The 27,581-nt window shown below is 43.5% G+C and overlaps 1 protein-coding gene across 2 annotated transcripts in view; it reads left to right on the top strand.

Moving 5' to 3' along the window:
• Window positions 1-27,581, top strand: part of pkp3a (plakophilin 3a) — a 53,242-nt gene that overhangs the window by 6,038 nt on the left and 19,623 nt on the right. For both annotated transcript variants that reach the window (XM_036961050.1, XM_036961047.1), the window contains 8 exons: window positions 10,865-10,956; window positions 13,375-13,572; window positions 14,038-14,181; window positions 15,021-15,260; window positions 15,656-15,841; window positions 17,587-17,747; window positions 23,297-23,420; window positions 25,774-25,978. In XM_036961050.1, coding sequence (XP_036816945.1) covers window positions 10,865-10,956; window positions 13,375-13,572; window positions 14,038-14,181; window positions 15,021-15,260; window positions 15,656-15,841; window positions 17,587-17,747; window positions 23,297-23,420; window positions 25,774-25,978 — 1,350 coding nt within the window. The remainder of the gene's footprint in view (window positions 1-10,864; window positions 10,957-13,374; window positions 13,573-14,037; window positions 14,182-15,020; window positions 15,261-15,655; window positions 15,842-17,586; window positions 17,748-23,296; window positions 23,421-25,773; window positions 25,979-27,581) is intronic.

Genomic DNA, 27,581 nt, shown 5'->3' with positions numbered 1-27,581 from the left:
ACAGTGTATAGGATGTCCCCTCTAGCACCATGTTGGCTTGTAACTATGTTTCTCTATTCTGACACTATCGGTTGACTTGTTCACATGACTGTATTAGCTGAGTCGACCGTGCTGAAGACATGACTAAGGTTTAGTGTCCGGTTAACTGTGTCGTCTAGTCGACCGTGCTGAAGACGTGACTAAGGTTTAGTGTCCGGTAACTGTGTCATCTAGTCGACCGTGCTGAAGACATGACTAATGTTTAGTGTCCGGTAACTGTGTCGTCTAGTCGACCGTGCTGAAGACGTGACTAATGTTTAGTGTCCGGTAACTGTGTCGTCTAGTCGACCGTGCTGAAGACGTGACTAAGGTTGTGTCCGGTACCTGTGTCGTCTGCAGAATGACATGGGAGCAGAAACAGGATATGTTGCATAGCGTTCTTTTTCTCATAAACAACCCCCCCCCCCCCCCGACCCCCCCCCAAAAAACAGATTGTTGACTCACTGATCTAAACCTCTCACTTCATGGGAAATATACAGGCAACTGTTCTCTGACTATTACCATGCTGTAATTTAGGGTATGACCAGCTTGGTGTATCATACCTCTCTACTCACACAGTGAAACTGGTCCGGTATATCCCGAGGCAGACAGAGACACACCTACCTGAGGAAGAGAGCAACAGTCAACATGACTTCTTCTATCTGGGACAACGCTGTGCAAACTGAGTGGGTTTTTTCTCAGCCATTGTGGTGTTGTCAGCAGCGCAGGGCTTGGGCAGGGCCTCTGCCATGGTGTCTTGTGGTGTTGTCAGCAGGGCCTGGGCCATGGGGTGTTGTGGTGTTGTCAGCAGGGCCTGGGCCATGGGGTGTTGTGGTGTTGTCAGCAGAGCAGGGCCTGGGCCATGGGGTGTTGTGGTGTTGTCAGCAGGGCCTGGGCCATGAGGTGTTGTGGTGTTGTCAGCAGGGCAGGGCTTCAGACATGGGGTGTTGTGGTGTTGTCAGCAGAGCAGGTCCTCAGCCATGGGGTGTTGTGGTGTTGTCAGCAGGGCCTGGGCCATGGGGTGTTGTGGTGTTGTCAGCAGGGCCTGGGCCATGGGGTGTTGTGGTGTTGTCAGCAGGGCCTCAGCCATGGGGTGTTGTGGTGTTGTCAGCAGGGCCTGGGCCTCGGCCATGGGGTGTTGTGGTGTTGTCAGCAGGGCCTGGGCCTCAGCCATGGGGTGTTGTGGTGTTGTCAGCAGGGCAGGGCCTCAGCCATGGGGTGTTGTGGTGTTGTCAGCAGGGCAGGGCCTCAGCCATGGGGTGTTGTGGTGTTGTCAGCAGAGCAGGGCCTCAGCCATGGGGTGTTGTGGTGTTGTCAGCAGAGCAGGACCTGGGCCATGGTGTGTTGTGGTGTTGTCAGCAGGGCCTGGGCCATGGGGTGTTGTGGTGTTGTCAGCAGGGCCTCAGCCATGGGGTGTTGTGGTGTTGTGGTGTTGTCAGCAGGGCCTGGGCCTCAGCCATGGGGTGTTGTGGTGTTGTCAGCAGGGCCTGGGCCATGGTGTGTTGTGGTGTTGTCAGCAGGTTCTCAGTCATGGGGTGTTGTGGTGTTGTGGTGTTGTCAGCAGGGCCTGGGCCATGGTGTGTTGTGGTGTTGTCAGCAGGGCCTGGGCCATGGTGTGTTGTGGTGTTGTCAGCAGGTTCTCAGCCATGGGGTGTTGTGGTGTTGTGGTGTTGTCAGCAGGGCCTGGGCCATGGGGTGTTGTGGTGTTGTCAGCAGGGCCTGGGCCATGGGGTGTTGTGGTGTTGTCAGCAGGGCCTCAGCCATGGGGTGTTGTGGTGTTGTCAGCAGGGCCTCAGCCATGGGGTGTTGTGGTGTTGTCAGCAGGGCCTCAGCCATGGTGTGTTGTGGTATTGTTAGCAGGGCCTGGGCCTCAGCCATGGGGTGTTGTGGTGTTGTCAGCAGGGCCTGGGCCTCAGCCATGGGGTGTTGTGGTGTTGTGGTGTTGTGGTGTTGTCAGCAGGGCCTGGGCCTCAGCCATGGGGTGTGTCTCTCAGCCATGGGGTGTTGTGGTGTTGTCAGCAGGGCCTCAGCCATGGGGTGTTGTGGTGTTGTCAGCAGGGCCTGGGCCATGGTGTTGTGGTGTTGTCAGCAGGGCCTCAGACATGGGGTGTGTCTCTCAGACATGGGGTGTGTCTCTCTTTTCTTTCTACATTTCTCACCTCTCACTCTTTCCCTCTCTTTTTCTTACCTTATCCTTCACCAACCGGTTTGTTGCCTGAGGCTCTGACTCAGCTAAGCATGAAGCTCACACACCTCTACCTTCTGCCTACCTGCCAGGAGTCACGAACACACACGCACACACACGCACGCACACACACACACACACACACACACACACACACACACACACACACACACACACACACACACATACACACACACACACACACACACACACACACACACACACACACACACACACACACACACACACACACACACATACACACACACACACACACACACACACACATACACACACACACACACACACACACACACACACACAGACAGTCTTTGAGCTTTCTACTGGATGTTAGCAGTGATAAAAGTATTGCTTCCATTCAGTGTAAAATATTACATCTGTGATGCAAATCTGCACCACAGTCTTGATGTCCCTGTGGGGCCTGTTTCAGAGCCTGTTGGGAATTAACCTACTGGGCTATAGGTCTCACCCTGTACTTCAACACAGGGGATCAGTTCCTTTGAGGTTTGAGAGAGAGAGAGTATGTCAGGGGGAACAGTCCCATTTCCTTTGTGTTAGGATATGACAGGGGCCAACAGTCATTTCTGTGAGATCATTTCTGGTAAATGAAGGATCTGTCTGGACCAGTCTATGCTCATAGCTCGCCTGTAATTTAAGCAGGTCATGTCACAGCATGTGAAACATTTAAATGTAAATTGTCTCCTCTCTCTGCACACACTGGTTCTCACAAACATATTCCTCAAAAACATATTCCTCACAAACATATTCCTCACAAACATATTCCTCTGGGACAGGATACACTTTGTTTATGTCTCCATTTACAGTAGCTACTGTACAAATATGTTTTAGAACAACAACATTAACAATATGTATGTTATAGAACAACAACATTAACAATATGTATGTTATAGAACAACAACAATAACAATATGTATGTTATAGAACAACAACAATAACAATATGTATGTTATAGAACAACAACAACAACAATATGTATGTTATAGAACAACAACAATAACAATATGTCTGTTATAGAACAACAACAACAACAATATGTATGTTATAGAACAACAACAACAACAATATGTATGTTATGGAACAACAACAATAACAATATGTATGTTATCTGTCTCTCTCTCAGGGCTTCACTTACACAGCAGCAGTTATTAAGCCGCTGTCTCTTTCTCCTGAGGACGCTGGGTTGTTTTCTTTTAAATCCTTTACCTGTGCTTTATTTCAACTTGTCTGAAGTAGTACATCCAATGGAATAGCCCCGATGCTAATCCCGCCCCTGCGGCTCTACAGTCTTGCTCACATGCTCAAAGTATTTGAAAGAAAACAAATGCTATTTGTACCCAGGTCAGGCTGGTGTGACGCAGGTACTGGATCAGTATTGTTGTCCTCCTGACTGTCAGGTAACCATTGACAACCAGGTCAGAATATAGATGATCACATGTTGGTGTAATAATGGGTGGTGTGTTTGTGTGTGTGTGCGCGCAAAGGTGTGCTTGTGTGTGTGTGTGTGTGTGTGTGTGTGTGTGTGTGTGTGTGTGTGTGTGTGTGTGTGTGTGTGTGTGTGTGTGTGCGTGCGTGCGTGCGTGCGTGCGTGCGAAGGTGTGCATGTGTGTGTGTGTGTGTGAGTAAACAGGAACCTGAGTTGTCGGTATTGTATAATTTATGCAGAAGGTCCAGTTAATTAGTTGACATTATTAGGTGTAATTATGACAAGAGATACCGCTTACCGCTGCTCTCTCTGGGCCTGATTCCGACTTAGACTTAGCGTATGCAGGTGCGGGATGGGCTTTGCAGGCGTGGTTCCCTTCACATGATGAACACATGTCATTCGACTACTGAAAACCCTCCCACTTGCTGACCAGCATATTTTCTCATGGAAGTTTTCATTCAATAGGGGTTTCAGTATATGTCTCTAAAGACATCCTTTTAAATACGATGTTCCTTAAATTAGAATTTTCTTGACAGACTCACTAAAATATATGGTGAGAACGGCTCAGAATATTACGGATCATTGAAAGAATGCAGAGTACCAAGTGTTAGATTGAAAAATACTCTGATCTTCTATATTATTATAGGTGTTAGGAAAGTATTTATGAATAATTTTTAAAAAATTTAACGATTTGGAGTGCCCGACAAAACAAAATACAGTGGTTTTATTCTTCAATATTCAATTGTTTAATCCATGAAATATTGAAAGGTGAGAAGTGTACAATCAGGGGTTGACCAGTAGTCCCATAAATCTACCCTGATAATCCTCACTAATCGTGGAACTGTGATGACAACGATCCGGGTCATCGTTGAACCGTGAGCTCCAGGTTCAAACGGCTACATGTGGGCTGCGTTCCATAATGATTCAAATAGGTTACACTCCAAGCGAGTTCTTTGGAAGGCTTCTACCTAGAACCTCATGGTACCGCAGCACAAAAAAAATGATTCCTCTATGGGGACAAACCATAGAGGATTCTGTTTACCACCTTTTTTCCCCCCCGAAGAGCGTTCATGTCCCAAATTATTGTAATAGGTTAGCCTAATATGATCTACTATAGCAAGCGATCCTCAGGAACAACCACACAAATGTCAAACAGGAAAGAAAGGTAACCTAACAATGTAATGGAACGATGCAAATTGTGAGGAAACTAACTAGTGACAGTTATAAATGTGAGGAAACTAACACTAAAGAGACAGTTATAAATGTGAGGAAACTAACTAGTGACAGTTATAAATGTGAGGAAACTAACACTAGAGAGACAGTTATAAATGTGAGGAAACTAACTAGTGACAGTTATAAATGTGAGGAAACTAACTAGTGACAGTTATAAATGTGAGGAAACTAACTAGTGACAGTTATAAATGTGAGGAAACTAACTAGTGACAGTTATAAATGTGAGGAAACTAACTAGTGACAGTTATAAATGTGAGGAAACTAACTAGTGACAGTTATAAATGTGAGGAAACTAACTAGTGACAGTTATAAATGTTAGGAAACTAACACTAGAGAGACAGTTATAAATGTTAGGAAACTAACACTAGAGAGACAGTTATAAATGTTAGGAAACTAACACTAAAGAGACAGTTATAAATGTTAGGAAACTAACACTAAAGGGACAGTTATAAATGTGAGGAAACTAACACTAGAGAGACAGTTATAAATGTTAGGAAACTAACACTAAAGAGACAGTTATAAATGTTAGGAAACTAACACTAAAGGGACAGTTATAAATGTGAGGAAACTAACACTAGAGAGACAGTTATAAATGTTAGGAAACTAACACTAGAGAGACAGTTATAAATGTGAGGAAACTAACACTAAAGGGACAGTTATAAATGTTAGGAAACTAACACTAGAGAGACAGTTATAAATGTGAGGAAACTAACACTAAAGGGACAGTTATAAATGTTAGGAAACTAACACTAGAGAGACAGTTATAAATGTTAGGAAACTAACACTAAAGGGACAGTTATAAATGTTAGGAAACTAACACTAGAGAGACAGTTATAAATGTGAGGAAACTAACACTAAAGAGACAGTTATAAATGTGAGGAAACTAACACTAAAGAGACAGTTATAAATGTGAGGAAACTAACACTAAAGGGACAGTTATAAATGTTAGGAAACTAACACTAGAGAGACAGTTATAAATGTTAGGAAACTAACACTAGAGAGACAGTTATAAATGTGAGGAAACTAACACTAAAGAGACAGTTATAAATGTGAGGAAACTAACACTAAAGAGACAGTTATAAATGTGAAGAAACTAACACTAAAGAGACAGTTATAAATGTGAGGAAACTAACACTAAAGGGACAGTTATAAATGTTAGGAAACTAACACTAGAGAGACAGTTATAAATGTTAGGAAACTAACACTAGAGAGACAGTTATAAATGTTAGGAAACTAACACTAAAGAGACAGTTATATATGTGAGGAAACTAACACTAAAGTTATAAATGTGAAGAAACTAACACTAATGTCACGCCCTGACCTGAGATATCTCTGTTTTCTTTATATTTTGGTTAGGTCAGGGTGTGACTAGGGTGGGTACGCTAGTTTTGTATTGTCTAGGGTTTTTGTATGTCTAGGATTTTGCAGGTCTAGGGTTTTCTGTCATTCTATGTTGGCCTGATATGGTTCCCAATCAGAGGCAGCTGTTTATCGTTGTCTCTGATTGGGTATCATATTTAGGTAGCCATTTCCCTTTGGTGTTTGTGGGATCTTGTCTATGTGTAGTTGCCTGTCAGCATTCATTTGTATAGATTCAAGTTTTGTTATTTTGTTATTTTGTTGAGTGTTCATTCTTTAAATAAATAAGAATGTACGCATACCACATGCGCCTTGGTCCGATCCTTATAACGAACGTGAGGAAACTAACACTAAAGTTTTAAATGTGAAGAAACTAACACTACAGTTATAAATGTGAAGAAACTAACACTAAAGTTTTAAATGTGAAGAAACTAACACTACAGTTATAAATGTGAAGAAACTAACACTAGAGACAGTTATAAATGTGAGGAAACTAACACTAAAGAGACAGTTATAAATGTGAGGAAACTAACACTAAAGAGACAGTTATAAATGTGAGGAAACTAACACTAAAGAGACAGTTATAAATGTGAGGAAACTAACACTAAAGGGACAGTTATAAATGTGAGGAAACTAACACTACAGTTATAAATGTTAGGAAACTAACACTAAAGAGACAGTTATAAATGTGAAGAAACTAACACTAAAGAGACAGTTATAAATGTGAGGAAACTAACACTAAAGAGACAGTTATAAATGTGAGGAAACTAACACTAAAGAGACAGTTATAAATGTGAGGAAACTAACACTAAAGAGACAGTTATAAATGTGAGGAAACTAACACTAAAGAGACAGTTATAAATGTGAGGAAACTAACACTAAAGGGACAGTTATAAATGTGAGGAAACTAACACTACAGTTATAAATGTGAGGAAACTAACACTAAAGAGACAGTTATAAATGTGAGGAAACTAACACTAAAGAGACAGTTATAAATGTTAGGAAACTAACACTAAAGAGACAGTTATAAATGTTAGGAAACTAACACTAAAGTCATAAATGTGAGGAAACTAACACTAAAGTTATAAATGTGAGGAAACTAACACTAAAGTTATAAATGTGAGGAAACTAACACTAAAGTTTTAAATGTGAGGAAACTAACACTAAAGTTATAAATGTGAGGAAACTAACACTAAAGTTATAAATGTGAGGAAACTAACACTAAAGTTATAAATGTGAGGAAACTAACACTAAAGTTATAAATGTGAAGAAACTAACACTAAAGTTTTAAATGTGAGGAAACTAACACTAAAGTTTTAAATGTGAGGAAACTAACACTAAAGTTATAAATGTGAGGAAACTAACACTAAAGTTTTAAATGTGAGGAAACTAACACTAAAGTTATAAATGTGAGGAAACTAACACTAAAGAGACAGTTATAAATGTGAGGAAACTAACACTAAAGTTTTAAATGTGAGGAAACTAACACTAAAGTTATAAATGTGAGGAAACTAACACTAAAGAGACAGTTATAAATGTGAGGAAACTAACACTAAAGAGACAGTTATAAATGTGAGGAAACTAACACTAGAGAGACAGTTATAAATGTGAGGAAACTAACACTAGAGAGACAGTTATAAATGTGAGGAAACTAACACTAAAGAGACAGTTATAAATGTGAGGAAACTAACACTAGAGAGACAGTTATAAATGTGAGGAAACTAACACTAAAGAGACAGTTATAAATGTGAGGAAACTAACACTAAAGAGACAGTTATAAATGTGAGGAAACTAACACTAAAGGGACAGTTATAAATGTGAGGAAACTAACACTACAGTTATAAATGTGAGGAAACTAACACTAAAGAGACAGTTATAAATGTGAGGAAACTAACACTAAAGTTTTAAATGTGAGGAAACTAACACTAAAGTTATAAATGTGAGGAAACTAACACTAAAGAGACAGTTATAAATGTGAGGAAACTAACACTAAAGAGACAGTTATAAATGTGAGGAAACTAACACTAGAGAGACAGTTATAAATGTGAGGAAACTAACACTAGAGAGACAGTTATAAATGTGAGGAAACTAACACTAAAGAGACAGTTATAAATGTGAGGAAACTAACACTAGAGAGACAGTTATAAATGTGAGGAAACTAACACTAAAGAGACAGTTATAAATGTGAGGAAACTAACACTAAAGAGACAGTTATAAATGTGAGGAAACTAACACTAAAGAGACAGTTATAAATGTGAGGAAACTAACACTAAAGAGACAGTTATAAATGTGAGGAAACTAACACTAAAGAGACAGTTATAAATGTGAGGAAACTAACACTAAAGTTATAAATGTGAGGAAACTAACACTAAAGAGACAGTTATAAATGTGAGGAAACTAACACTAAAGAGACAGTTATAAATGTGAGGAAACTAACACTAAAGTTATAAATGTGAGGAAACTAACACTAAAGAGACAGTTATAAATGTGAGGAAACTAACACTAGAGAGACAGTTATAAATGTGAGGAAACTAACACTAAAGAGACAGTTATAAATGTGAAGAAACTAACACTAGAGAGACAGTTATAAATGTGAGGAAACTAACACTAGAGAGACAGTTATAAATGTGAGGAAACTAACACTAAAGAGACAGTTATAAATGTGAAGAAACTAACACTAGAGAGACAGTTATAAATGTGAGGAAACTAACACTAAAGTTATGAATGTGAGGAAACTAACACTAAAGTTTTAAATGTGAAGAAACTAACACTAAAGTTTTAAATGTGAAGAAACTAACACTAAAGTTTTAAATGTGAAGAAACTAACACTAAAGTTTTAAATGTGAAGAAACTAACACTAAAGTTATAAATGTGAAGAAACTAACACTAGAGACAGTTATAAATGTATATGGGTAGAACTGACGGTGGCTAATGTTTTACATGATACAAATTATAAAAAATATAGTGAAAAGTCTGAGCATATTATTAAAACATTCTAGAAACCATAAATCAACCTGGTAGGTTTATAGTGTGGTTTGTGAATGGCTACAGAAGCCTACAGCTTGGGTCTCCAAATATCATCTCAGCAAGTTATAAGGCCAGCATTTCACCAACTTCACCGTGGAAAATGTGATATGTTGATATACTTCAGTTCGCTGCCATATGACTTGGTTCACATTTATCTCCAGCAATTATAAGGTCAAATAGATGAAATAAAAATCATTTAAATGTACAATCCCCTTATCGAAACGGAATGCTAATTTACCTAGCTCTTATCAATAGCTCTTATCAATAGCTCTTATCAAGTTGAAAAGGACGGTGCGCAGAGAATGGTGTTATTTCTGTAGACACCTCCGACCACACCTTCATTTATTTGATCTCCACCCCCCCCCCAAAAAAAGAATAGCAGGTTGAATAGCATGATGCTATCGTGCTTTAAGTTCCCGATCAGAATATGCGTGGAGAGAAAAGTGCATTTTAAAAAAAAAGAAAGAAGGAATTATGTTCCATTTACGCTCGCTTATCTCGGGTGGGAATTCCCCCTCAGCTGTCTAACACCTGTACTCTCCTACTATGTAGCTGTCAACAACACCTGCCTATGTAAACCGTACTTTATGAAGGGAGCTACAGTTATAACCACACTGGACCTTGTATCCAGTCATAATAAAATGTCCCAACAAGTTTTACGATGTCATATCCCATATCATTATACTAGTTATGTCAATGTCATTTCAATGTTTGTTATGGGTGTGTTGGTTGCGATAAATAAAAAACACAAGGCCTCGTTGTTTTGTTGGGCTTCCGAGTGGCGCGGCGGTCTTAGGCACTTCTTCTAATTGCAAGAGGTGTCGCTATAGTACCCGGTTCGAATCCAGGTTGTATCAAATCCAGACGTGATTGGGAGTCCCATAGGGCCGCGTACATTTGGCCCAGCGTCGTCGGAGTTTGGCTGGAGTAGGCTGTCGGAAATAAGAATTCGTTAAATTAAAAATATATATATTTTTAAATGTCATGTGATGGGCTGATTCAGGTCCCTCCTTAGTGTTGTCTTTAAATTGGATCAGGCTTTGGTGGGCTGATTGAGGTCCCTCCTTAGTGTTGTCTTTAAATTGGATCAGGCTTCGGTGGGCTGATTCAGGTCCCTCCTTAGTGTTGTGTTTAAATTGGATCAGGCTTTGGTGGGCTGATTCAGGTCCCTCCTTAGTGTTGTCTTTAAATTGGATCAGGCTTTGGTGGGCTGATTCAGGTCCCTCCTTAGTGTTGTCTTTAAATTGGATCAGGCTTTGGTGGGCTGATTCAGGTCCCTCCTTAGTGTTGTCTTTAAATTGGATCAGGCTTTGGTGGGCTGATTCAGGTCCCTCCTTAGTGTTGTCTTTAAATTGGATCAGGCTTTGGTGTGCTGATTCAGGTCCCTCCTTAGTGTTGTCTTTAAATTGGATCAGGCTTTGGTGGGCTGATTCAGGTCCCTCCTTAGTGTTGTCTTTAAATTGGATCAGGCTTTGGTGGGCTGATTCAGGTCCCTCCTTAGTGTTGTGTTTAAATTGGATCAGGCTTTGGTGTGTGGTTTAATGACCGTCAGATTTTCCCTCTCTTTTGTTTTCTAGAACACGGCGGATCTTCAACAATGAAGTACCAGACCTTCAACCCAGGGTTCAGCTCCAAGTCCTACGTCTACACAGGCTCCAGACCTGTCATGGTGAGTGGTAGTCCTGTCTACACAGCCTCCACACCTGTTATGACATGCTCCAGACCTGTCATGGTGAGTGGTAGTCCTGTCTACACAGCCTCCACACCTGTTATGACAGGCTCCAGACCTGTCATGGTGAGTGGTAGTCCTGTCTACACAGCCTCCACACCTGTTATGACAGGCTCCAGACCTGTCATGGTGAGTGGTAGTCCTGTCTACACAGCCTCCACACCTGTTATGACAGGCCCCAGACCTGTCGTGGTGAGTGGTAGTCCTGTCTACACAGCCTCCACACCTGTTATGACATGTTCCAGACCTGTCATGGTGAGTGGTAGTCCTGTCTACACAGCCTCCACACCTGTTATGACAGGCCCCAGACCTGTCGTGGTGAGTGGTAGTCCTGTCTACACAGCCTCCACACCTGTTATGACAGGCCCCAGACCTGTCGTGGTGAGTGGTAGTCCTGTCTACACAGGCTCCAGACCTGTCATGGTGAGTGGTAGTCCTGTCTACACAGCCTCCACACCTGTTATGACAGGCTCCAGACCTGTCATGGTGAGTGGTAGTCCTGTCTACACAGCCTCCACACCTGTTATGACAGGCCCCAGACCTGTCGTGGTGAGTGGTAGTCCTGTCTACACAGCCTCCACACCTGTTATGACAGGCCCCAGACCTGTCGTGGTGAGTGGTAGTCCTGTCTACACAGCCTCCACACCTGTTATGACAGGCTCCAGACCTGTCGTGGTGAGTGGTAGTCCTGTCTACACAGCCTCCACACCTGTCGTGGTGAGTGGTAGTCCTGTCTACACAGGCTCCAGACCTGTCATGGTGAGTGGTAGTCCTGTCTACACAGCCTCCACACCTGTTATGACAGGCCCCAGACCTGTCGTGGTGAGTGGTAGTCCTGTCTACACAGCCTCCACACCTGTTATGACAGGCCCCAGACCTGTCGTGGTGAGTGGTAGTCCTGTCTACACAGCCTCCACACCTGTTATGACATGCTCCAGACCTGTCATGGTGAGTGGTAGTCCTGTCTACACAGCCTCCACACCTGTTATGACAGGCCCCAGACCTTTCATGCTGAGTGGTAGTCCTGTCTACACAGGCTCCACACCTGCTATGACAGGCCCCAGACCTGTCGTGGTGAGTGGTAGTCCTGTCTACACAGCCTCCACACCTGTTATGACAGGCCCCAGACCTGTCGTGGTGAGTGGTAGTCCTGTCTACACAGCCTCCACACCTGTTATGACAGGCCCCAGACCTGTCGTGGTGAGTGGTAGTCCTGTCTACACAGCCTCCACACCTGTTATGACAGGCCCCAGACCTGTCATGGTGAGTGGTAGTCCTGTCTACACAGCCTCCACACCTGTTATGACATGCTCCAGACCTGTCATGGTGAGTGGTAGTCCTGTCTACACAGCCTCCACACCTGTTATGACATGCTCCAGACCTGTCATGGTGAGTGGTAGTCCTGTCTACACAGCCTCCACACCTGTTATGACAGGCCCCAGACCTGTCGTGGTGAGTGGTAGTCCTGTCTACACAGCCTCCACACCTGTTATGACAGGCCCCAGACCTTTCATGCTGAGTGGTAGTCCTGTCTACACAGGCTCCAGACCTGTCGTGGTGAGTGGTAGTCCTGTCTACACAGCCTCCACACCTGTTATGACAGGCCCCAGACCTGTCGTGGTGAGTGGTAGTCCTGTCTACCCAGCCTCCACACCTGTTATGACAGGCCCCAGACCTGTCGTGGTGAGTGGTAGTCCTGTCTACACAGCCTCCACACCTGTTATGACAGGCCCCAGACCTGTTGTGATGAGTGGTGTAGACAGGACTAGCAGCTCTGCACCAATCTCTCCAGGACGTAAAGTCCACCCTCCAGATTCCTCCACATCTCACAGTCATAATGTTTCCACCCTCCAGATTCCTCCACATCTCACAGTCATAATGTTTCCACCCTCCAGATTCCTCCACATCTCACAGTCATAATGTTTCCACCCTCCAGATTCCTCCACATCTCACAGTCATAATGTTTCCACCCTCCAGATTCCTCCACATCTCACAGTCATAATGTTTCCACCCTCCAGATTCCTCCACATCTCACAGTCATAATGTTTCCACCCTCCAGATTCCTCCACATCTCACAGTCATAATGTTTCCACCTCACGTTAGCATAGCAGACGTCATTAGACTATGACACCATTACACAACTGCATTGTTGAATGAACTTTCATTGATACATTCATTGATTTAATGTATTCCATTGTGCCCCTAAGCTTTCTAGAGGGGGGGGGGGGGGGGGGGGGGTTTGTGTCTCAGGGGGTTGGTTAAACGTCTTCTTCTTTATTATTCTTCTCCTCCTCCTCCTTCCTCCTCCTTCCTCCCCTCCTCTTTCCCCCCTCCTATTCCTCCTCCTCTGTCCCCCAGGCTCCCAATATGTCTCAATACTCAGGCGGTTTCTCCTCCCACTCGGCGGTGGACCTGGGAGGTGGTCAGAGGGTCACCATGGGAGGTGGAGGAAGAGGTGGAGGTGGAAGAGGAGGAGGTGGAGGAGGAGGTGGAGGGTACACGTACCTTGATGACATGCGCACAGGAGGGGGTTCTCTAGGAGGAGGGGGCTACCAGGTAACATTTTAAGGATTCACTTTATTTTAATGATGTATTGTATTTGAATGATTTATTGTATTTTAATGATTTACTGTATTTTAATGATTTACTGTATTTTAATGATTTGTTGTATTTTAATAATTTACTGTATTTGTATTATTTACTGTATTTGAATTATTTACTGTATTTGAATGATGTATTGCATTTGAATCATTTACTGTATTTGTATTATTTACTGTAATTTAATGGTTTATTGTATTTTAATAATTTATTGTATTTTAATAATTTATTCTATTCTGTGTACTGTATACATCTATGTGTACTGAATCTATACCACATAAGAAATATATTTTAATTATTAATTATAATTACTTCACCATAGTTACCGTATTTAGTATACAGTAATAATTACTTTAATTAGTGTGTGTACAGTAATATACTGTAAATTCCATGGTTCTGGTTTATTTATGTTTTGTTCTATAGGGAGGAGTGGTCTACCGGGGAGGAGGAGGGGGCAACATGAGGGGCCAACAGATGTCCACTGTGATCCGGACGATGAGCCGTGGCCCTGGGCCAGACCCAGAGGCCTCTCTGCGCTCCATGAGGCTCCAGAACCTGCCTGCACAGGTATAGTCATTTATATATTATGTTTTGTGTGTTTATTGTGTGAAGTGTTGTTCTATGTATCTGTATTGTTGTCTTTCTACCTGGATTGATGATGATGTGGATGATGTGGATTGATGGATTGATGATGATGTGGATGATGTGGATGGATGATGATGTGGATTGATAATGATGTGGTTTTATGATGATGTGGATTGATAATGATGTGGATTGATAATAATCTGGACTGATGGGGATCTGGATTGATAATGATCTGGATTGATGGGGATCTGGATAGATGGGGATCTGGATTGATAATGATCTGGATAGATGGGGATCTGGATAGATGGGGATCTGGATTGATAATGATCTGGATTGATGGGGATCTGGATTGATAATGATCTGGATTGATAATGATCTGGATTGATAATGATGTGGATTGATGGGGATCTGGATTGATAATGATCTGGATTGATGGGGATCTGGATAGATGGGGATCTGGATTGATAATGATGTGGATTGATGGGGATCTGGATTGATAATGAGCTGGATTGATGGGGATCTGGATTGATAATGATCTGGATTGATAATGATCTGGATTTATGGGGATCTGGATTGATGGGGATCTTGAATGATGGGGATGTGGATTGATGGGGATCTGGAATGATGGGGATGTGGATTGATGGGGATCTGGATTGATGGGGATGTGGATTGATGGGGATCTGGATTGATGGGGATGTGGATTGATGTGGATGTTGATGATGAACTGTTTTATCCACACCAAGACAAATTCCTTTGTTCCTGTTCCAGTTCATCGCTTGGCAACAACACTTCCTGATTCTGTTTCTGATTCTTGTTCTCAGCCGTCTCCGGTGGCAGCCTGGGTGGCTGCAGACGTCAGCGATGGCTGCAGCCTGGTCTCAGACCGCGATGCCACATTCAGCCGCCAGCAGTCTGTCTACAGCACTGTTAGCGGAGGAGCCTACAGCTCAGGGACACAAATGAGACAGGCAGGAGGAGGAGGAATAGGAGGACAGGGGTCCATGGTACCCATGAGGCGCTCACTCAGCGGGACACTAGCCCAGAGCGGAGGGGAGATGATGGTTGGTGGAGCCCTACCGGAAATTTGATTTTAACACATTCCGTTTGCATGGCATGTGAATTGACTTGATAACCTGTTTCTTATACAATTGAAATGTATTTAGGAACAAACAATGCACTCTCCTAACTAGCTTTACATGTTGACCACACCGCTCACTTTGCAAAATAAATGTACACATTACATGCTATTCAAATCCTTTCATCCACGAGCGTCTGCGTAGCTAGGCGCTAAAATAGAACTTGGTTCTTTGTCAAAGCAAAGGCATTTTTAACGTGTCACAGTACACCTTCTTCACAGTAAAAACATGTATGTTTTTATAACGATTGTATTTCTAAGATTGTATTTCCAACACATTATTTTTTTTTTTTAAATACGTATGTTTGTAACATCCGGTAGGGGGGAGAGGAGATGATGTCGGTCCAGCAGCAGCATTCCTTTAAAGGACCAGCGTTTCGCACCATCAACAGGATCAACAACAGGAACAACAGGATGTCCATGGGATCCACGTCTGGTTCGTCTACCTTCCCCCCCGGGGGGAACAGCAGTGGGGGGGATGGAGGAGGTGGGTTCGTGATGGGCCAGGTGAGGGTAACGAGATATGTTACATTTAATTTAATTTGCACGTAAATGTATTTTGTGAGGTCAACATACAAAACCCACTATAATACTGTATAAAATACAACACACTATAATACTGTATAAAATACAACACACTATAATACTGTATAAAATACAACACACTATAATACTGTATAAAATACAACACACTATAATACTGTATAAAATACAACACACTATAATACAGTAGAACAATACAACCCACTATAATACTGTATAAAATACAACACACTATAATACTGTATAAAAATACAACCCACTATAATACTGTATAAAATACAACACACTATAATACTGTATAAAATACAACACACTATAATACTGTATAAAATACAACACACTATAATACTGTATAAAATACAACACACTATAATACTGTATAAAATACAACACACTATAATACTGTATAAAATACAACACACTATAATACAGTAGAACAATACAACACACTATAATACTGTATAAAATACAACACACTATAATACTGTATAAAATACAACACACTATAATACTGTATAAAATACAACACACTATAATACTGTATAAAATACAACACACTATAATACAGTATAAAATACAACACACTATAATACAGTATAAAATACAACACACTATAATACAGTAGAACAATACAACACACTATAATACTGTATAAAATACAACACACTATAATACTGTATAAAATACAACACACTATAATACTGTATAAAATACAACACACTATAATACAGTATAAAATACAACACACTATAATACAGTATAAAATACAACACACTATAATACTGTATAAAATACAACACACTATAATACTGTATAAAATACAACACACTATAATACAGTATAAAATACAACACACTATAATACAGTATAAAATACAACACACTATAATACAGTAGAACAATACAACACACTATAATACTGTATAAAATACAACACACTATAATACTGTATAAAATACAACACACTATAAAATACAACACACTATAATACTGTATAAAATACAACACACTATAATACTGTATAAAAATACAACACACTATAATACTGTATAAAAATACAACACACTATAATACAGTATAAAATACAACACACTATAATACTGTATAAAATACAACACACTATAATACTGTATAAAATACAACACACTATAATACAGTAGAACAATACAACACACTATAATACAGTAGAACAATACAACACACTATAATACTGTATAAAATACAACACACTATAATACTGTATAAAATACAACACACTATAATACTGTATAAAATACAACACACTATAATACTGTATAAAATACAACACACTATAATACAGTAGAACAATACAACACACTATAATACAGTAGAACAATACAACACACTATAATACTGTATAAAATACAACACACTATAATACTATATACAGTATATATATATATATATATATATATATATATGTGTGTGTGTGTATATATACTATATAACAACACTGGGAGGTGAGCCCCCATATTTTCACATAGCCCATGGTTCAGGACGGGCCGGGTCTAATCTGAGAAGTATTCTTAGCAACTTCTACACTATCACTATTTTTACCTGCCTTGATGTTTATCTGTCATATTACTATTATTAGCTATTAAATATATATTTTTTAAATGCCTTAGCGCTATACAAATTCAAATCTATAATTGTTATTCATTTTATTTTATTATTATGTATTTATTGTAGGTGTCGTCGGGGTCTCAGGGGAATCTGATGACGATGCAGCAACAGAGACAGGCCTCTCTTCCCAGGACCATGTCTGTCAAGAGCATTCACAGTGTCGGGAAGGGCATGGATATCTACGACGGACCGATGGGCATGACTGGCAGCATGGGAAACCTCAGTGGGTAAGACATGACTGGCAGCATGGGAAACCTCAGTGGGTAAGACATGACTGGCAGCATGGGGGAAACCTCAGTGGGTAAGACATGACTGGCAGCATGGGAAACCTCAGTGGGTAAGACATGACTGGCAGCATGGGAAACCTCAGTGGGTAAGACATGACTGGCAGCATGGGAAACCTCAGTGGGTAAGACATGACTGGCAGCATGGGAGAAACCTCAGTGGGTAAGACATGACTGGCAGCATAGGAAACCTCAGTGGGTAAGACATGACTGGCAGCATGGGGGAAACCTCAGTGGGTAAGACATGACTGGCAGCATGGGGGAAACCTCAGTGGGTAAGACATGACTGGCAGCATGGGAAACCTCAGTGGGTAAGACATGACTGGCAGCATGGGAAACCTCAGTGGGTAAGACATGACTGGCAGCATGGGGGAAACCTCAGTGGGTAAGACATGACTGGCAGCATGGGGGAAACCTCAGTGGGTAAGACATGACTGGCAGCATGGGAAACCTCAGTGGGTAAGACATGACTGGCAGCATGGGGGAAACCTCAGTGGGTAAGACATGACTGGCAGCATGGGAAACCTCAGTGGGTAAGACATGACTGGCAGCATGGGAAACCTCAGTGGGTAAGACATGACTGGCAGCATGGGAAACCTCAGTGGGTAAGACATGACTGGCAGCATGGGAGAAACCTCAGTGGGTAAGACATGACTGGCAGCATAGGAAACCTCAGTGGGTAAGACATGACTGGCAGCATGGGGGAAACCTCAGTGGGTAAGACATGACTGGCAGCATGGGAAACCTCAGTGGGTAAGACATGACTGGCAGCATGGGAAACCTCAGTGGGTAAGACATGACTGGCAGCATGGGGGAAACCTCAGTGGGTAAGACATGACTGGCAGCATGGGGGAAACCTCAGTGGGTAAGACATGACTGGCAGCATGGGGGAAACCTCAGTGGGTAAGACATGACTGGCAGCATGGGGGAAACCTCAGTGGGTAAGACATGACTGGCAGCATGGGAAACCTCAGTGGGTAAGACATGACTGGCAGCATGGGAGAAACCTCAGTGGGTAAGACATGACTGGCAGCATGGGGGAAACCTCAGTGGGTAAGACATGACTGGCAGCATGGGGGAAACCTCAGTGGGTAAGACATGACTGGCAGCACGGGGGAAACCTCAGTGGGTAAGACATGACTGGCAGCATGGGGGAAACCTCAGTGGGTAAGACATGACTGGCAGCACGGGGGAAACCTCAGTGGGTAAGACATGACTGGCAGCATGGGGGAAACCTCAGTGGGTAAGACATGACTGGCAGCATGGGAAACCTCAGTGGGTAAGACATGACTGGCAGCATAGGAAACCTCAGTGGGTAAGACATGACTGGCAGCATGGGAAACCTCAGTGGGTAAGACATGACTGGCAGCATGGGGGAAACCTCAGTGGGTAAGACATGACTGGCAGCATGGGAAACCTCAGTGGGTAAGACATGACTGGCAGCATGGGGGAAACCTCAGTGGGCAAGACATGACTGGCAGCATGGGGGAAACCTCAGTGGGTAAGACATGACTGGCAGCATGGGGGAAACCTCAGTGGGTAAGACATGACTGGCAGCATAGGAAACCTCAGTGGGTAAGACATGACTGGCAGCATGGGAAACCTCAGTGGGTAAGACATGACTGGCAGCATGGGGGAAACCTCAGTGGGTAAGACATGACTGGCAGCATGGGAAACCTCAGTGGGTAAGACATGACTGGCAGCATGGGGGAAACCTCAGTGGGCAAGACATGACTGGCAGCATGGGGGAAACCTCAGTGGGTAAGACATGACTGGCAGCATGGGGGAAACCTCAGTGGGTAAGACATGACTGGCAGCATGGGAAACCTCAGTGGGTAAGACATGACTGGCAGCATGGGGGAAACCTCAGTGGGTAAGACATGACTGGCAGCATAGGAAACCTCAGTGGGTAAGACATGACTGGCAGCATGGGGGAAACCTCAGTGGGTAAGACATGACTGGCAGCATGGGGGAAACCTCAGTGGGTAAGACATGACTGGCAGCATGGGAAACCTCAGTGGGTAAGACATGACTGGCAGCATGGGGGAAACCTCATTGGGTAAGACATGACTGGCAGCATAGGAAACCTCAGTGGGTAAGACATGACTGGCAGCATAGGAAACCTCAGTGGGTAAGACATGACTGGCAGCATGGGGGAAACCTCAGTGGGTAAGACATGACTGGCAGCATGGGAAACCTCAGTGGGTAAGACATGACTGGCAGCATGGGGGAAACCTCAGTGGGTAAGACATGACTGGCAGCATAGGAAACCTCAGTGGGTAAGACATGACTGGCAGCATGGGAAACCTCAGTGGGTAAGACATGACTGGCAGCATAGGAAACCTCAGTGGGTAAGACATGACTGGCAGCATAGGAAACCTCAGTGGGTAAGACATGACTGGCAGCATGGGAAACCTCAGTGGGTAAGACATGACTGGCAGCATAGGAAACCTCAGTGGGTAAGACATGACTGGCAGCATGGGGGAAACCTCAGTGGGTAAGACATGACTGGCAGCATAGGAAACCTCAGTGGGTAAGACATGACTGGCAGCATGGGAAACCTCAGTGGGTAAGACATGACTGGCAGCATGGGGGAAACCTCAGTGGGTAAGACATGACTGGCAGCATGGGGGAAACCTCAGTGGGTAAGACATGACTGGCAGCATGGGGGAAACCTCAGTGGGTTAGACATGACTGGCAGCATGGGAAACCTCAGTGGGTAAGACATGACTGGCAGCATGGGGGAAACCTCAGTGGGTAAGACATGACTGGCAGCATGGGGGAAACCTCAGTGGGTAAGACATGACTGGCAGCATGGGGGAAACCTCAGTGGGTAAGACATGACTGGCAGCATGGGGGAAACCTCAGTGGGTTAGACATGACTGGCAGCATGGGAAACCTCAGTGGGTAAGACATGACTGGCAGCATGGGGGAAACCTCAGTGGGTAAGACATGACTGGCAGCATGGTGGAAACCTCAGTGGGTAAGACATGACTGGCAGCATGGGGGAAACCTCAGTGGGTAAGACATGACTGGCAGCATGGGAAACCTCAGTGGGTAAGACATGACTGGCAGCATGGGGGAAACCTCAGTGGGTAAGACATGACTGGCAGCATGGGGGAAACCTCAAGAGTAAGGACTGGATACACAATGACAATATAATAGAATAGAATACAACTTTATTGTCCATGTGTAGCGAACAACAGAAATTTCATACACAGTTAAGACGAGAACATGAGGGTCAAGTTGCAATGCCCCTGGGTGCAGTACATGAGGGAAGCTGCAGTACCCCTGAGTGCAGTACATGAGGGTCAAGCTGCAGTACCCCTGGGTGCAGAACATGAGGGTCAAGCTGCAATACCCCTGGGTGCATGTATATTACATGCACTGTAATAATATAAATCACATGTTATTGGTCACATGTTATTGGTCACATCTTATTGGTCGCATGTTATTGGTCACATCTTATTGGTCAAATGTTATTGGTCGCATGTTATTGGTCACATGTTATTGGTCACATGTTATTGGTCAAATATTATTGGTCGCATGTTATTGGTCACATGTTATTGGTCACATGCCTAATACAATAGGTGTAGACTTTACTGTGAAATGCTTACTTACGAGCCCTTAACCAACAACGCAGAGTTAAAAGTCAGTTAAAAGTGACCAATCAGGATAGATAATTAACAGTAACAGCAGTGTATGTGAAGAGTGTGAAAAAAGTGTGTAAGTGTTTCTATGTGTGTAACAGCTATGGATTCTGAGACGACTCCCGCGTTGCTCCCTTAAGTGGCAGGACTGGTTTGGGTGTGGTACCACAGCAGTTTTAGGCTTCACATGTCACACACAAACAGCTGGCGCCTAGCGGTTAGCGCAGTAGATGGAGAAAAAAAACACACAGTGTGCTACCTTAAGATGAGTTACCATTCACACAGGCACATAATTATACCACGGCAGTGAAATCTGTGAATCATGTTGGCCTGGCTGGTCAAGTATTACCTCAGTTTACCTAATTAGACAACCAGGGTTGAGTATTCCCCTTGTTTGCCTAATCAGATACCAGGTTTGAGTTTTACCACAGTTTACCTAATTAGACACCAGGATTGAGTATTCCCCTTGTTTGCCTAATCAGATACCAGGGTTGAGTTTTACCACAGTTTGCCTAATTTCAGTGTACTTCCTTTGAATGTGATTGACCTCAACCCTGTCATACACAGAGGGCCAGTTTCCCAGACACAGGACAAAAAACTTATTCAAAGGTGATTCTCAATTGACTAGCCTATGATTTTCATTCCAGGACTAGTCTTGATTAACTACATGACCAAAAGAATGTGGACACCTGCTCGTCAAACATCTAATTCAAAAATCATGGCCATTAATAAGGAGTTGGTCCCCCCTTTGCTGCTATAACAGCCTCCACTCTTCTGGGAAGGCTCTCCACTAGATGTTGGAACAGTGCTGCTATAACAGCCTCCACTCTTCTGGGAAGGCTTTCCACTAGATGTCGGAACATTGCTGCTATAACAGCCTCCACTCTTCTGGGAAGGCTTTCCACTAGATGTTGGAACATTGCTGCTATAACAGCCTACACTCTTCTGGGAAGGCTTTCCACTAGTTGTTGGAACATTGCTGCTATAACAGCCTCCACTCTTCTGGGAAGGCTTTCCACTAGATGTTGGAACATTGCTCTTATAACAGCCTCCACTCTTCTGGGAAGGCTTTCCACTAGATGTTGGAACATTGCTGCTATAACAGCCTCCACTCTTCTGGGAAGGCTTTCCACTAGATGTAGGAACATTGCTGCTATAACAGCCTCCACTCTTCTGGGAAGGCTCTCCACTAGATGTAGGAACATTGCTGCTATAACAGCCTCCACTCTTCTGGGAAGGCTTTCCACTAGATGTTGGAACATTGCTCTTATAACAGCCTCCACTCTTCTGGGAAGGCTTTCCACTAGATGTTGGAACATTGCTGCTATAACAGCCTCCACTCTTCTGGGAAGGCTTTCCACTAGATGTTGGAACATTGCTGCTATAACAGCCTCCACTCTTCTGGGAAGGCTTTCCACTAGATGTTGGAACATTGCTGCTATAACAGCCTCCACTCTCCTGGGAAGGCTTTCCACTAGATGTTGGAACATTGCTGCTATAACAGCCTCCAGTCTTCTGGGAAGGCTTTCCACTAGATGGTGGAACATTGCTGCTGGGACTTGCTTCCATTCAACCACAAGAGGGTTAGTGAGGTCGGACACCAATGTTGGATGATTAGGCGGCTAGATTGCAGGTGGCTCTCATTCATTCTGATCCACGGTAGATACACATTTTAGCAGGCTTGATAATTTAAATGTCATTTTTAAACGAGCCGACATCTGCAGTGTTTACCTTAAATGAACGCGGTAACATTGCCTTTAAAAGCTGCGTTGTCCACCCTCGTGATCAGATTGAATCCCCCGGGGGCCATAATGATTGATTGCTCTCTTTGTGATTGGACAGGATTAATAACTTGGACATGGGCACGGCGGTGAGGTACCTGAAGGAGGACGATGCTGACATGCAGGTTCTGGGAGCAGCTTATATTCAACACGAATGCTACAACAACAGCGATTCCAAGAACCAGGTAATAAGGGAGTTCCTTTTTGTCTGGTTCTCAAATGGAACCCTATTCCCTATGTAGTGCACTACTTTAGACCAGGACCCTATAGAACCCTATTCCCTATATAGTGCACTACTTTAGACCAGAGCCCTATAGAACCCTATTCCCTATATAGTGCACTACTTTAGACCAGGGCCCATGGGGAATAGGTTTTCCATTTGGGACCCATGGGGAATAGTTGTCCATTTGGGACCCATGGGGAATAGTTGCCCATTTGGGACCCATGGGGAATAGTTGTCCATTTGGGACCCATGGGGAATAGTTGTCCATTTGGGACCCATGGGGAATAGTTGTCCATTTGGGACCCATGGGGAATAGTTGTCCATTTGGGACCCATGGGGAATAGTTGTCCATTTGGGACCCATGGGGAATAGTTGTCCATTTGGGACCCATGGGGAATAGGTTGTCCATTTGGGACCCATGGGGAATAGTTGTCCATTTGGGACCCATGGGGAATAGTTGTCCATTTGGGACCCATGGGGAATAGTTGTCCATTTGGGACCCATGGGGAATAGTTGTCCATTTGGGACCCATGGGGAATAGTTGTCCATTTGGGACCCATGGGGAATAGTTGTCCATTTGGGACCCATGGGGAATAGGTTGTCCATTTGGGACCCATGGGGAATAGTTGTCCATTTGGGACCCATGGGGAATAGGTTGTCCATTTGGGACCCATGGGGAATAGTTGTCCATTTGGGACCCATGGGGAATAGTTGTCCATTTGGGACCCATGGGGAATAGTTGTCCATTTGGGACCCATGGGGAATAGTTGTCCATTTGGGACCCATGGGGAATAGTTGTCCATTTGGGACCCATGGGGAATAGGTTGTCCATTTGGGACCCATGGGGAATAGTTGTCCATTTGGGACCCATGGGGAATAGTTGTCCATTTGGGACCCATGGGGAATAGTTGTCCATTTGGGACCCATGGGGAATAGTTGTCCATTTGGGACCCATGGGGAATAGTTGTCCATTTGGGACCCATGGGGAATAGGTTGTCCATTTGGGACCCATTGGGAATAGGTTGTCCATTTGGGACCCATGGGGAATAGTTGTCCATTTGGGACCCATGGGGAATAGTTGTCCATTTGGGACCCATTTGGAATAGGTTGTCCATTTGGGACCCATGGGGAATAGTTGTCCATTTGGGACCCATGGGGAATAGTTGTCCATTTGGGACCCATTTGGAATAGGTTGTCCATTTGGGACCCATGGGGAATAGTTGTCCACAGGTTGTCCATTTATCTGTTTTTTTAAACCTGGTATGCTGTTTATTTGAACAATATGAGATGGAACGGCAATAATGGCTCTATATAATACAGTACGCTTTCTTGAATTTGTTATGGATTTGCGGATTGTGAAAAGACCCCTGGTGGCATGTCTGGTGGGATAAGTGTGTGTGTGTCAGAGCTGTGTGTGTAAGTTGACTATGCAAACAATTTGGGATTTTCATCACATTAATGTTTCTTATAAAAAGAAGAAGTGATGTAGTTAGTCTTAATGTTTTTTATAAAAAATATTTAAAAAGTGATGCAATTGTGTTTGCCATGTCTGATGTTTCCTTCTCTGTGATGTTTCCCACTGTCTGATGTGGAAAAGACGACTAACTGACGAACCCCAGTCGGTGTGGTACGGTATTCCTTAGCAGAATATAAGGGACATACTTTAATAGTGGTGAAGTTGTTAGTTGCATAAGAACTATTGTGTATCAACTGGCAATCTTGTCGTAGCAGCTTATTATAAAAGTCTCAACTTTGATTTATGTCACAGTTCAGCAGGCGTTCATGTGATCTTAGTCATTATAAAAGAATGTGGTCTTGTTGATGTGACAGACAGACAGACACAATTTTGTTCCAAGCAGGTCTGTAGTAGTTTGTCACAGACAGGTATCGTGTAGGACAGGGGTAGGCAACCCTGGTCCTGGATTGTCACCGGAAGACCAGGTGTGTGGAATTTAGGTAATCACTGAACTGATCAATTAGCTCAGTTGGTCAGGTGTGGTGCCTAGTTGAAACACAATCCCGCAGTACCCCAGGAACAGGGTTGACTACTCCTGTTGTAGGAACTTGTTCTGTTAACTAGCAGCACTACAGATAGTTATTTATGTATCCTCTTGTTGGAGGGGTAACAGGGTTCACTAAGGAGCTCCAGCCAGTCCCAATTAATTCTATACCTCTTCCCTTCGGCCTTCACCTCTCCAGACCTGCAAAAACATTGACTGGTTGGGGCCAAGGAGATGGGGTAGGGAGTGAATTAGTACCATACGTTTGAGTCTGAACCTTACAGAGTTGTCCCTCTCTCTCTCTTCCATCACTAGGTGCGGCAATATAAGGCCATACCGGAGCTGGTGAGGCTGTTCAACAGTGAGAACCAGGAGGTGGCTCGCTACGCCACAGGGGCTATGAGGAACGTCATCTATGAGAACATGGACAACAAGATGTCTCTCATCGAGGAGGGAGGAATTCCACAGCTCATAAATGCTCTGAAGGAGAATGATGACGAGCTACGCAAGAACATCACAGGTCGGGACATTTTAAATGTTTGTCATTGAGCAGACTGTGTGATTTGTGCTGTCTGGTGGTGGTGGTGGTGGTGGTGGTGGTAGGGGGGGGTCGAGGACGGAGTGGAAGACACATGTCCATTGTTTGCCTGTAACATATGGACAACAAAGTCATATAGTATCGTATCCAAAGAAACCTCCAGTTAGTGCATTCATCTCTAAGGTAGCCAGGTAAGATACGCTGACAGGCCGTTGTTGGAAAAGAAAACGTGTTCGGCCTCCCGAGTGACGCCGTGGTCTAAGGCACTGCATCGAGTGCTAGTTTCGAGTCCAGGCTCTGTCGCAGCCGGCCGCGCCCGGGATACACATGGGGCGGCACACAATTGGCCCAGCGTCGTCCGGGTTAGGGGAGGGTTTGGCCGGCAGGGATGTTCTTGTCCCATCGCCCGCTAGCGACTCCTGTGGCGGGCCGGGCTCAGTGCACGCTGACACGGTCTCCAGGTGTACGGCGTTTCCTCTGACACATTGGTGCTTCTGGGTTAAGTGGGCATTGTGTCAAGAAGCAGTGTGGCTTGGCTGGGTTGTGTTTCGGAGGACGCATGGCTCTCGACCTTCGCCTCTCCAGAGTCCGTACGGGAGTTGCAGCGATGAGACAAGACTGTAACTACCAACTGGATACCATCAAATTGGGGAGAAAAAGGGGTAACAAAAAATAAAAGAACGTAACATACCTGGTGAAAGAACTTTAGGTGAAAGAACTAAGTGAGATAACTTTAGGTGAAAGAACTAGGTGAAATAACTAGGTGAAATAACTAGGTGTAATAACTTTAGGTGAAATAACTAGGTGAAATAACTAGGTGAAAGAACTAAGTGAGATAACTTTAGGTGAAAGAACTAGGTGAAATAACTTTAGGTGTAATAACTTTAGGTGAAATAACTTTAGGTGTAATAACTTTAGGTGAAATAACTTTAGGTGAAATAACTAGGTGAAATAACTTTAGGTGAAATAACTAGGTGAAATAACTAGGTGTAATAACTTTAGGTGAAATAACTAGGTGAAATAACTAGGTGAAAGAACTAAGTGAGATAACTTTAGGTGAAAGAACTAGGTGAAATAACTTTAGGTGTAATAACTTTAGGTGAAATAACTTTAGGTGTAATAACTTTAGGTGAAATAACTAGGTGAAATAACTAGGTGAAATAACTTTAGGTGAAATAACTAGGTGAAATAACTAGGTGAAATAACTTTAGGTGAAATAACTTTAGGTGAAATAACTTTAGGTGAAATAACTAGGTGATATAACAGGTATGAGAACCCTGTCTGTCACTCACACCATGGCCTCTCAATAGAGTTGACTCCATGGAAATAGAATTAGTAGAACTGGCATTCACATCCGAGTCAACGTTCTGTGATAGGTGGACTGGCGGCCATGTTGAATTGCTGAGATCTGAAGGCTTTTCTCTGCTCTAGTTAACGTCCCTGCCTCTCTGTAGTCTATCTTAACCTTTCCATCCTCCTGTCTAGACCGGTAGCAGGCTGAGGGTTGAACTGAAACTCTCTTTTGGACTCAAAGGAAACTCCTCAACGCCTAGCTTTCTACAACAGATTCTGGGGTTAAGTGAGT

Source organism: Oncorhynchus mykiss, chromosome 2 (assembly GCF_013265735.2).
Source record: "Oncorhynchus mykiss isolate Arlee chromosome 2, USDA_OmykA_1.1, whole genome shotgun sequence".
Lineage (NCBI taxonomy): Eukaryota > Metazoa > Chordata > Actinopteri > Salmoniformes > Salmonidae > Oncorhynchus > Oncorhynchus mykiss.
The sequence above is the reverse complement of the archived record's forward strand: the minus strand, read 5'-3'. Positions and strand labels throughout refer to the sequence as shown.